Here is a 10,613-nt window from a genome sequence, read left to right as displayed (position 1 = left end):
GCATGATCACATGATCACATGATGATTATCTCGTCATAAGTTCAATTAATATTCCGTAAATGATAACCTCAGCTTACAATGAAAGTCATTGCAGGTACTGCTACTTCCTGTGGTGTTACACTACATATAACATTCTAACATCGCATTCATTGCCTGTGCTACTATTACTAATTCAATCTATCATATTACAGCCTTGATATGGAATTTCAGATCCAATCCATTTCGAGGCATTATTTTTTAGTCATGTAATACATATGTACCTAAGAGAAATAGGGTTTCCTTTTTTCCCTTCTGTACTTGTTTTTAATATCTAGTAAACCTGTGCAGAACCATCCACTAGAGCAAAGTTCGGTTTGTGCTCACTGTATTCAACAATGGCTGATGGGGACAAGTGCCCAATGCAGATTTCATACACTGTCGTAAAGAGTGGGAACAACTCTTGCCATCCCCGATGGCTTAGAACCTCATAAACTTCTCTTGCAGTCGAAACACCCTAAAACAGAAAGAACAGAAAGCATAGGGTTGAGCTTTAGCTATAAATGATACAAATCCATAAAGGGATATAAAAGCTTCACTAAATTTCTTGGACTCAAAAGCTTTACTCGATTGCTAGGGACACTTTCCAAATCCACACATAAATGCTCTGCTGGAGCCAATGTCTTTATCTCATCACATTAGGGCACATTAAATGCATGTTTGCCCAAAACATATGTCCATGGCTTATGTGTTACCTTTAAGCTTGCCACTGCAAATAACGATAGTACATTACCTAAAAATTATTTTGCCAGAGTTTGTAGGTGATAAACATCCAAATATTTTGATGCAGGATTATAGACTACACTCTATAGAAGATGGCTAATAGAACTGTATAGATAAATAAAAAAGGGATTGTATACTATGAGACTATTTACCATTATTTCAAGGAGGTCACAACCTGTCCTAGTAATTAGATGTCAACTTAGATAGCTTGGAGTGCATCATGAAGTTTGAGAAATTCTTTTTTGAACTTGAGTTTAGTCAGTCACACATCTACAAGTACTTGATTTACAATATGACGGACAACAGTGATTGTGACCTCCTTGTACTAAAAGTAAATGGTCCCTTTGTATACTTTTCCTGAATAAAATAAGTCAATAAGCGGGGATAGCTTTTACATCCATTCTTTTAATACCTACACTTATGCAATACAATTCGAGTGCAACCCCTTCACAGTTTCTTTCTCTTTTTTTTTTCTTTTTTTTTAATGTTTGTGTGATCTCTAAATTCATGAGTATAAAACTAGCTTCCTTAACAAAATGGTAAATGCTTTGGATTAGCATGAATGCTGGTCTGCTTGATTCTGTAGAGCTAGAGCGGAGTTATTTTGGTTACTTTCAAGGGTTAAAGGTCATTTTGGAAGTTTTACGAATTTATCATTTTTTACTTTGACATAGAAGGAAGTGATACCTGTAATTTCTGGCCTTGGAGCATCTCTGCTTCAAGTTCATCAAAAGACCTGGCATTCCCATAAGCAAAGAACACTGAATAAGTATCTTAAGAGAAGGAGCCAGACGACAAACCCTAGAATTTCTCATACTGAAGGCATTTGTTTCTGCAAAGAGAACCCACCTTTTGCCATTGTTCTTAGCAAAGGCTTCTGCAACTTTCCTGTTCCTCCCACCCACTACCATGAAAGAAGAGACCCATGACATATTACAGTCAGAAGAGGAAGAACCGGTTTAATTTGTTTTTTTATAAAGAGGATATTGGGATTTCATCATAATATGGGGCTGAATGCTTACAACATGTGGTGATGAGATCTGCAACGCCACAGCTCTCAAAGAAGGTGTTGTTTTTCACACTAGGGAACATCAGCTTAGAGAAGGCACGCATTTCTCTTAGCCCAATTCTCATTATTGCTGCCTTTTTATATAAGTGAAAAGAGAATTCAAATGGTTAGGGTTTACATGCTACAACATGCATTAATGAAAAAACAGATCGACATGCCCATGTGTGAACCTTGTATGTCACTACAAGAAAGCATTCATTCATGCGTAAGCGCATGCATCCACTGATGTGTTTATCTATGAATGTAGGTGCATTTTGTGTTCATGAACTAATTGTTAGGTGTCATCGTAGTAGCATGAAACCACGAAGTGAATATACAGATATCTATATACTTCTATATCTGTACATCTAGTTGATGTTCATCAACTAAATGTGCAAGCGTGCCCACATGAATGATGTGGGTTTGCATCTGTGAGTGTGTGTATGTATCAATGTGCATCTTTGTTGTTTTCATAAATGTTAAGACATAAATATTGAGCATTTGAGGAGTCGAAATCATGCTAGTGCTCATGCTGTAAAGATGAATCCATGTGCACATATGATGTATGTGCCTGTAAGTTGATGGCACTATGCATGCATGTGCTTCATGCGGTTTCATGTGTAGACATACACACATGAATAATACATGTTTGCAGATACCTTGGTGTTGTTACCCATCTCCAGCCCATCCACAAATCCTGATCCAAAAGAACACCAATGGCCACAATTATGCAAACTTCTTATAGTATCTCTCTCTCTCTCTCTCTCTCTCTCTCTCTCTCTCACACACACACACACACACACACTGACACCAGTTATAATTGTGCAAACTTCTGATAATTATTCTCTCTCTCTCTAGTGCTCTTTTAACCTGCAGCTAAAGCAACCACGTTCTTCAGTGTGCCACAGAGTTCGACGCCCTCAACATCTTGAACCTGCTCAAATCCATTAAGTATATATAAGAGAAATCATTACAGGAAAAGTATATAAAAGTGTATACAATTTAAGGAAAATGGAAGGAAAATAAACTTACTGGTGTTACAAGGAAATACGGTGTACTAAACAGGAGAACCCATTTCAGGGCAGTCTCCTCATCCTCTCTATATCCAACTGTCGCTTCGCTGAATTTCTCTTGTGCAATCTAAGCCAACAAAAAAGAATGAAGAGGAAAATTATTAAAATGCATATTTTGTTTGTGTTTTATATTTTTCATGTATTATGTTATCAGCCGTCTTTTTTTCTATTCATTTTTCTTAGCATTCTTGCACATTCTTCGTTTTCAAACCAAGCTTGTCGTTCTGGTATAGTTTATCAATTTTTCATCTATATTCCTTTTACATCTTGTAAGTCCTAAAAACCTTAGTATTACAATCGGTAAGTGTCCTAGCACCATGCCTTAACTTTTGTTGGTGAAATCTTAAACTTTCTTTTAACCCGTCCCAGATAAAAGAGCTAGGTTTGTTTTTGGTAGACATCCAATGTAAAATTTTGTCAAAACTTATCATGAATTTTGAACCAGCTTTTATTAGAGCAGAATGATATACCATGATTCGTATAGCCGATTCCAATTAGAAATATACTATGATGATGATGATGAAGTGATATTGCGGTACCTCATTAGCAATGTTGGCACCCATGAGAACTGAGCAATTGATGTGAAGAAGTTGAGTGATTAGAGTGGAAATCATGCAAGGGCCCTCTTTCTTCACCTCCATCCCCTTGATGAGAGAAATAGCCTGTGCATCAGGCCTGACCTTTCCTATGAGTCTCTTGCATATGCCCTCCATGAATTGATGTGGGGTTACAAATACAAGCATGGTAGCATCCTTTACTGTCAAATCACCAATTGTAACATACATGCATTTGAAGAATTAGAGAGAGAGAGAGAGAGGAGTAAAGAAGTGGAGAGAGAGGTGCAAGACACTAGCAAAGTAGATAGAAGTTTGTGAAGAGAGAGAGTTTGTGAAGCTACCTGTATTCACAAGATCAGGATCTGCTACTACGTTCTTTCCAAGCTTAACACCAGGAAGATACTTCACATTTTCCTGTTTAGAACAGCAAGTGAATACGTCTTGGCACGTCCTTTGCAAGAGTAATGAATGCAGATTTTAAGGTGATCCATAAAATATGTAATGATATCTTTGATTTCTCATAAGAATTATTGAGAAAATTTGGATGTTCTTTCTCATGTGCTGCCTTAAATCCAACAATTTTTCATTGAAAGTTGCAATTGTTCATTGGAAATTCAGGATGTTGGGTGAGGTTTTTTGAGATCTCCAAGTCTTCATGTTTAAATCTCTCTCTCTCTCTCTCTCTCAAAAGAGTTTGATTTTCGGCTTACATTCTCTCTGTTAATGACTTCGCTGAGTTTCTCGCCGCTGGGCAACGTTTCTTCAAAAACCCACATCCTCACTTCATCTGCCACAGACGCCACATTCACCTCCATTAACTTTCAAGTCATGGAAACTCAGAAAGAAACAATTCATCTATAAAACTTTCATGTACAATCTCTATGAGAGACAAACCTCTCTCTTGTTCGTCTCTCACATATATCTTTAAGAGAGAGAGATTGTTTTTGTGCATGGATAGACAAAAATTACTGTTTAATCTGTAGAGAGAGAAAGTGAGGAGTTGGGTCTTTGAGGGTAGGTACCATGGAAGGAGGAGAGCTTAGCAGTGTTTGAGGCGATGAGTTTGGACGCCACACTTCCCCAGTTGCCGCTTCCTATAACGGCCACCCTTTCTTGGGTCGCGCCATTGCAGTTGGAATTCATGTCTGAGTCAAGCTCCAGATCCTGGTTCTCTTGGGGTGCTACTTCGAGGGCAGGGACCATTATAGGAGAGAGAGAGGATTCAGGGTATTTGACTGGGTTATTCGAGAGAGAGAGAGAGAGAGAGGGGACGGTTATAGTGTGGTGGCAGAAGAGACGCTCCAAGTGGGCGGAGATGGCGGGCATGTTCGTAAGAAACAATGTGGGGTGTCCAGATAAAACTGGCGGGGTTGCCTATGGGAGGTTCTTCTCTCTCTCTCTCTCTCTACATATTAAAACTCCTTTCTCTCTCTACAAATTAAAACTCCTTTTTTGACACTCTACTTCTCCTCTCAATACAAATTAAAACACTTTCATAGACTCTTTCTCTCTCTCAAAATACAAATCATAAGACCTTCATGGACAGGCATTCTCTCTCTCTCTCTCCCCTGAAGTAATACATATTTATAGACTCTCTCTCCACTGCAAAGTAGAACACCTCTCTCTCTGTCTACATTTGTGGACAGGCTTGATTAAGGAGGACATTAGAATGTCAGCAGATGCATTTGTCGCCAAAGATAGTGTTCTTTTTAAGATATGAATTAAAAAACGGATCGGTGGCCACCCAAAAATCGGTTCGGATTGATCAATCGGTGGTTCGGATTGCTGTTTTACTGTACCAAAAAAACACGTGAAAAAACAGTGAAGTGGCCAAAAACTGGTCTGGATCGGTAAATCAGTGGTTTGGATTGCCGCTTTACTGTGCCAAAAAAACACGTGAAAAAACAGTGAAGTGGCTAAAAACTAGTCTGGATCGAGAAATCGGTGGTCTAGATCGTCATTTTACTGTGTAGAATTGTCGGAGTTCCCTTTTAGACTCAGTCGTTTTCCTTTATATACACTAAATCGGAATGGAGTGACTGACTCTCGGATCGAACTGAGCGATTCCCTACTGACCTGGCATTTTTTAAAGGGAAATTTGAGTATGGACTGGGTTTTTTTACCACTATAACGATATGGCTAAAAAATAGCATGTTATTATATGGAATGACATATCCACCTTTTTTTTTTTTTTGTCAAGTCTGTTCCAGTCTGATGTTTTAAACATCAGACCTTTTTATTTACCCCTCGAAAACTTGCTCTCTTCTTTCTCTCTCTTCTCTCGCCTGCTCTCTACCCTCTCTCTCTCCCTGTTTCAATCTCTCTCGCTCTCGCTTTCTCTCTCTCCTATCTTGGGCCTCTCTCTCTCTCTCAAAGTTCTATTAACATCACCAGCAGATCTCACTCTCACTCTTATAGATTTGGTATTGTTTTGGGGAAAAAGATTTTGGGTTTTCTTGAGAAAATTTCTACATAAATGATGATCTTCTTATTGTATTCAAATTGCATGTATATGTTCTATTAAATCACTTGATTTAAAAAAAAAAAATTCAATACAAGGCAGACCAATGGTTCAATTAAAAATGTACAATAGAAGGAGGTCTAATGTTTCTGACATTGAACCGTATGGTTCACTCCAAAATTTAGTGGGATGCGATCCGATGTTAAAATTATTGGACCACTTGATTTTCATAAAAAATTTGCAACATAATGCGGTTCGATGTTAAAAAAAACGGACCACTTGATTTTTAACAAAAAAAAAATAAAAAAATTGTGATAGAATGCAGTTTGATGTTTGAACCGCTCATAGAAAGTTGCAACATATTGTGGTCCGAGGACCAAAGCAAACTGGACCAAAAACAATAAGTATAAGGGTAACCAACGGTTCGATTTCTGAAAAATCAAATTGGGAGTAAACTTGACAAAGTTAAAAAAATTGGGGAACCCACGTTTCCAAAATAATAACGCGCTATTTTTTAATAATACCGTTATAACGGTAAAAAAAACCGGTACGTACATAATCCTTGGTGCCCATTTGACCTCCACAAGGATTCTCCCTCTAATCGCTCCTTATTTTAGTTTGATCTTATGGGAATTACAAGTGAGAAGATGCGTTCTTTAATCGTTGTTGTTGAACGACCCATCTGAAGAGGAATTAGGTGGTCGGCCCGACCACCTACAACACATGGTCGAGCCCCATGATTCGAAATTTTAGAGATCGATCTTACCTAGTATTAACTTCATGAAAAGAAAACTAATAATAACTAATGTAAAACAATATCATTAGGGTCTCCGAACCCATATAAAATTGTTAAGGGGGTCAAACAATCTTAATTAATACCAAAGGGTTTAGTCTCTGCTTTTCATTTCATTAGAGTACTTCATCAAAAAATATTCTAAAGTGACACTTATTTTAAAAAAATACCAAATTTACACCCTCCAGATAAAATAGACAATGTGATATCATCATCATCATAACATTTTTTCAATTAATTGGGTCAGCTACACAAATTCTGATCCGTCATTCTGCTCTATTTAAGGTCATACTTTATGTGAGGCCATAAGTCCCCATATCTTTATAGACTACTTCAAATAAAACGATAACCTTATACAAACTTTTTCTAATTATATTTTCCCTAATTAATGTAACGAACTACATAGGTAGCAACTTAGACAGCTTTAGAACCCTCTCCCTCTCTCTCTCCATCTCATTATCATACAAGATTATTGCCGTGGACCAAATTGTAGGTTTGGCTTTTTGTGGGAAAATTTTGCACGGAATTTTGTATGGACGTGAACTTCTTGGCATCGTTGATTCAATGAACTTTTATCATATCACGCTTAAAGTATCAGACTATCAGGTATTGCAGTTTACCCTCTTATCAAATCGCACTTAAAATATCAATTATTCTAACTTATGATTAATGAATGTTAGTGACTCTTTACAATTGATTCAAGAGAAATTAGTGAGATGCTAAATAATTCATCTCTACTGTATTCAATTGAATCAAGAGAAATTAGTGGGATGTTAAATAATTCATCTCTACCGTATTTTGACAGATAGGAATGGACCCAAGCCATAAGTGGGCCATCAAATTAATTGTCAGCAATCAGCTCATTTTGTTTAGGGGCGAAAAAGACAAGCATATTGATGGAATGGAAAAGTTTATATAGAGTTGAGGCTCTAAACAATCAAATTAGAGCCTACTTAAAAATTTCACTAGAGAAGGTTGTTTTGATGCTCAAATATTCTCAAATTGATCATCTTGACATCCAGATGTATGGACATGAGAAAAAAAATGTATTTCAAGTTTTGGAAATAGTGCATCTCGTAACGCATTTTTAGACCGTCAATTTTCAAGATTTTCATAGATTTGCTCGATCGATACTATTTTTAAAGCTTTAAATTTTATTATTAAAGATGAAAATATAAGCTATTACAAAGATTTCTAATATTGAAACCACACTTTTCACTACTATTTGAAGGTGTGATTTACTTTGATTGTTTAGAGCCTCGACTCTATACAAACTGCACTTTTTATCGAAAGAAATTGTATACAATGAGACCATTTACCTTTGGTATAGGGAGGGATGTCACAATTACTTATAATTATTCGATGTGAAATCTAATAGTTTGAAAAAATTTACTCTGAACTTTGAACTTGGTTAATAAGACAAATACAGCCATCTAATTTCACATCCAATGGTCAAGATCAATTGTGACCACCTTGTATCGAAAGTAAATAGTTCCATTATATACTTTCCCACGGTATAAATGCAACTTTATAGTAGCCTCATCTCAAAATTTGTTTTATGTTGTCTTATGGTGCTTCTATGGGGCTTGTGTATGAGTTGACCGGATTTGTTTAGATAAAAGAGTCATTAAGTCTGGCTCTAGCTAATCTGGTCCTACTCAAGCAAAACTCAACTAGGCCGTCGAGCGAGGCATGGCTCTATTGGGCTAATTGGCAAACACTATTAATACAATCCAGTCCCACTGAACCACTAATCTGATCAAGAAACAGAAGCTGGAAAATGCATTTTTCCGCGGCCTTCAATATTTTTGGATTCCATAATAAGATACCGTTCGGGCACCATGAAATCTTGCCCTCTAGGTGGACACTGAGGGCGTGTTTGACAACTGAAACATTTTGGAAGTGGAAGGTCTTAGTTTCGCCAACTATGCACTCGTGTTTGTTGCGCGAGACTAGAAATTTAAGCCTAGAAAGGTAGCTTTCTATGCTCATTAAAAATAACATTAATTGTGGAAGCTGCCCCTTCCATGCTACATGATGTAAGGCGTAGCTTCCACTTTTGCAAAGGGCAGAGTCCAAATTTTGGCCCTCGCGTCAAGAGGACACCGGCTCCATGGTTTGAAATGGAAGGAGCAGCTTCCTAAAAATGACTGACAGAAGAACTTGCTTTTAGGAAACGTGGAAGCCGGGCTTCCATCTTGTATTTTCCATCCATTCGTAACAAACATGTGGTACTATTTGGTAACTTGGGTCTCCCACAACCCAAAAATTCCACAAAAACAAACATGTTATTGGTGGACATGCTAAAATGTCTCCTCTCTCATCTCTGTAGTGATAAAGGAGCTCGCTTTGCACACAATTTCTATGTCAGCCTTTCATCCACAACATGTAACCCTTCCGAAGGTTCAGAATAAATACGCACTTGATTCATTTTTTAAAAATATTATATTATACAATTTTTAGGGTATAAATTAATTTTTTAAATAAATAATTTTTTTTTAAAATAAATAAATTATTTAAAAATATTGTGAATAAAATAATCAAAATACCCTTAAATGTATTTTTGTCAGTATTTTTTGTTAAAAATATTTTTTTATTGTTTTAGTTTACCACCCTCTACCCACCCCAACTTTTAGATAAATATAAGTGAAAAAACATAGAAAATCAAATAAAAATTATTTTGTAGCACTTGGATAAAGCTAAGTTCAATTTGAACAATTAAGAGGTGTTTGTGCATCTTTCAAGTGTCCATGGGACGTATACCATCCCATATCCTTTTTATGGTATTTTAATTATTTATATTACTATTTATATTACTATTATTTAAACTAAAAGTTAAGAACACCGGCCTTTTTATCAATAGGGGACCCATCTTAGGCCATTTAAGTGCCAAATTTGAGTATTCCAGGCCTTTTGCAATATTTACAAGATGTGAAACACTGCCTTTCTATAATTCGAACCCTAATTTTCTTTATTTTTGGAATTTGGAAGATTTCGAAATTGGGATGTTCAGCCCAAAAAGTGAAAGATATACGTCTGACTTCTTATTGTTCGAGGCCCAGTTTGGGTAATTTCGGAACCAAATTTGAGCCTTCTACAAGGTTTTATGAGATCTACAAGATCTAAAACAATTTATTTCAAAACAAAACCCCAAATTTTTTAAAGAAAAATATTTCAAAATTGTTTTTTGTGCGCCTTCTCAAGTTTCATTGATGAACGTACTATTCTAATAAACTTCTTTCACAAACTAATATATTTGCATTTACACGATTTTTCACCCTTTGTTTCCTGATCATTTTGTGTAGAGGATAAAAATTAAGATTTAGGCAAAAATAAAGGGAAAAATATATGTACAAAATAAAAGAGCAAAGCCCAAAAATTTACATGGCTCACAATTGCCTAAATCACGGTGCAGCAAAATTTTCCTCCACAACCACTACTGTGATGTATGAGTTGCATCATTTCTCTTTAATTGATAAAAAAGTTTGAAAGAATAGGTAATATTTCTCCTAGCGGCCAATATGCAGGTAATATTTCCCCTGACAGCCATTATGTGAAATCTGCACCGTCCAAATCAATGAACAACACATGGTGCAAATGTGTGCAGACTTGTATTCTTTGTATTATAACCACCTTAGTCATATAACTTGTCTACATGGAATGAAGGAGATGATGTAAATGTTATGGAGAAATCAATACGTACCGTTCATTGAGTTGTAGTGTGGCTCGAACCAGCTGTCATCACCGTTCAATCCATAACCACTAGGTTGATGAGCCTCAATAGACTATCTTGGTCATATTATAGTCAGCTCCATTGCTCCAACTATACTGCCTCGGTCATTTTAAAAAAAGTGTAGGGTACTTTAGGTACCTTATCGTCTAACCTCTATAAAATGGAACGAGTGTTTAGGGTTTTACCTCT

The 10,613-nt window shown here is 36.5% G+C and overlaps 1 protein-coding gene across 3 annotated transcripts; it reads right to left on the bottom strand.

Moving 5' to 3' along the window:
* Window positions 1-28: 28 nt before the first annotated feature.
* GPDHP (NAD-dependent glycerol-3-phosphate dehydrogenase family protein) lies at window positions 29-4,896 on the bottom strand. 3 transcript variants are annotated; one of them, XR_002282197.2, is made up of 12 exons: window positions 4,460-4,889; window positions 4,148-4,224; window positions 3,779-3,851; window positions 3,420-3,637; window positions 2,840-2,947; window positions 2,678-2,741; window positions 2,467-2,504; window positions 1,782-1,902; window positions 1,609-1,663; window positions 1,447-1,495; window positions 603-745; window positions 29-493 (listed from the first exon to the last, which is right to left on the bottom strand). XR_002282197.2 is itself a non-coding variant. In XM_020671910.2 (12 exons), exons 1-11 carry the CDS (start codon window positions 4,761-4,763, stop codon window positions 734-736), a joined length of 1,119 nt encoding a protein of 372 aa, XP_020527569.1. In that variant the 5' UTR covers window positions 4,764-4,889; the 3' UTR covers window positions 383-493; window positions 732-733. The 3 variants fall into 3 exon arrangements, 2 of the variants coding, with proteins under 2 accessions (XP_006852214.2, XP_020527569.1); XM_020671910.2 differs by having other exon boundaries at window positions 383-493; window positions 732-745; XM_006852152.4 differs by lacking the exon at window positions 603-745 and having other exon boundaries at window positions 4,460-4,896.
* Window positions 4,897-10,613: the final 5,717 nt, after the last annotated feature.

The sequence above is a fragment of the Amborella trichopoda genome, chromosome 6, assembly GCF_054954075.1.
Source record: "Amborella trichopoda isolate Santa Cruz 75 chromosome 6, AtrichopodaSantaCruz75HAP2 v2.0, whole genome shotgun sequence".
Taxonomy (NCBI): Eukaryota; Viridiplantae; Streptophyta; class Magnoliopsida; order Amborellales; family Amborellaceae; genus Amborella; species Amborella trichopoda.
Note: the sequence above shows the minus strand (reverse complement) of the source record. Positions and strands in the feature narration are given on the sequence as shown.

What these genes read in the sequence shown, in the direction of transcription:
- GPDHP (XM_006852152.4), bottom strand. Translation starts at nt 4,763, where the DNA reads ATGCCCGCCATCTCCGCCCACTTGGAGCGTCTCTTCTGCCACCACACT. An exon ending in GCTAAGAACAATGGCAAAAG is followed by an intron (nt 1,496 to 1,608) that starts GTGGGTTCTCTT and finishes TGGGAATGCCAG; the next exon opens with GTCTTTTGATGAACTTGAAG. An exon ending in TCCAAGGCCAGAAATTACAG is followed by an intron (nt 494 to 1,446) that starts GTATCACTTCCT and finishes TTTCTGTTTTAG; the next exon opens with GGTGTTTCGACTGCAAGAGA.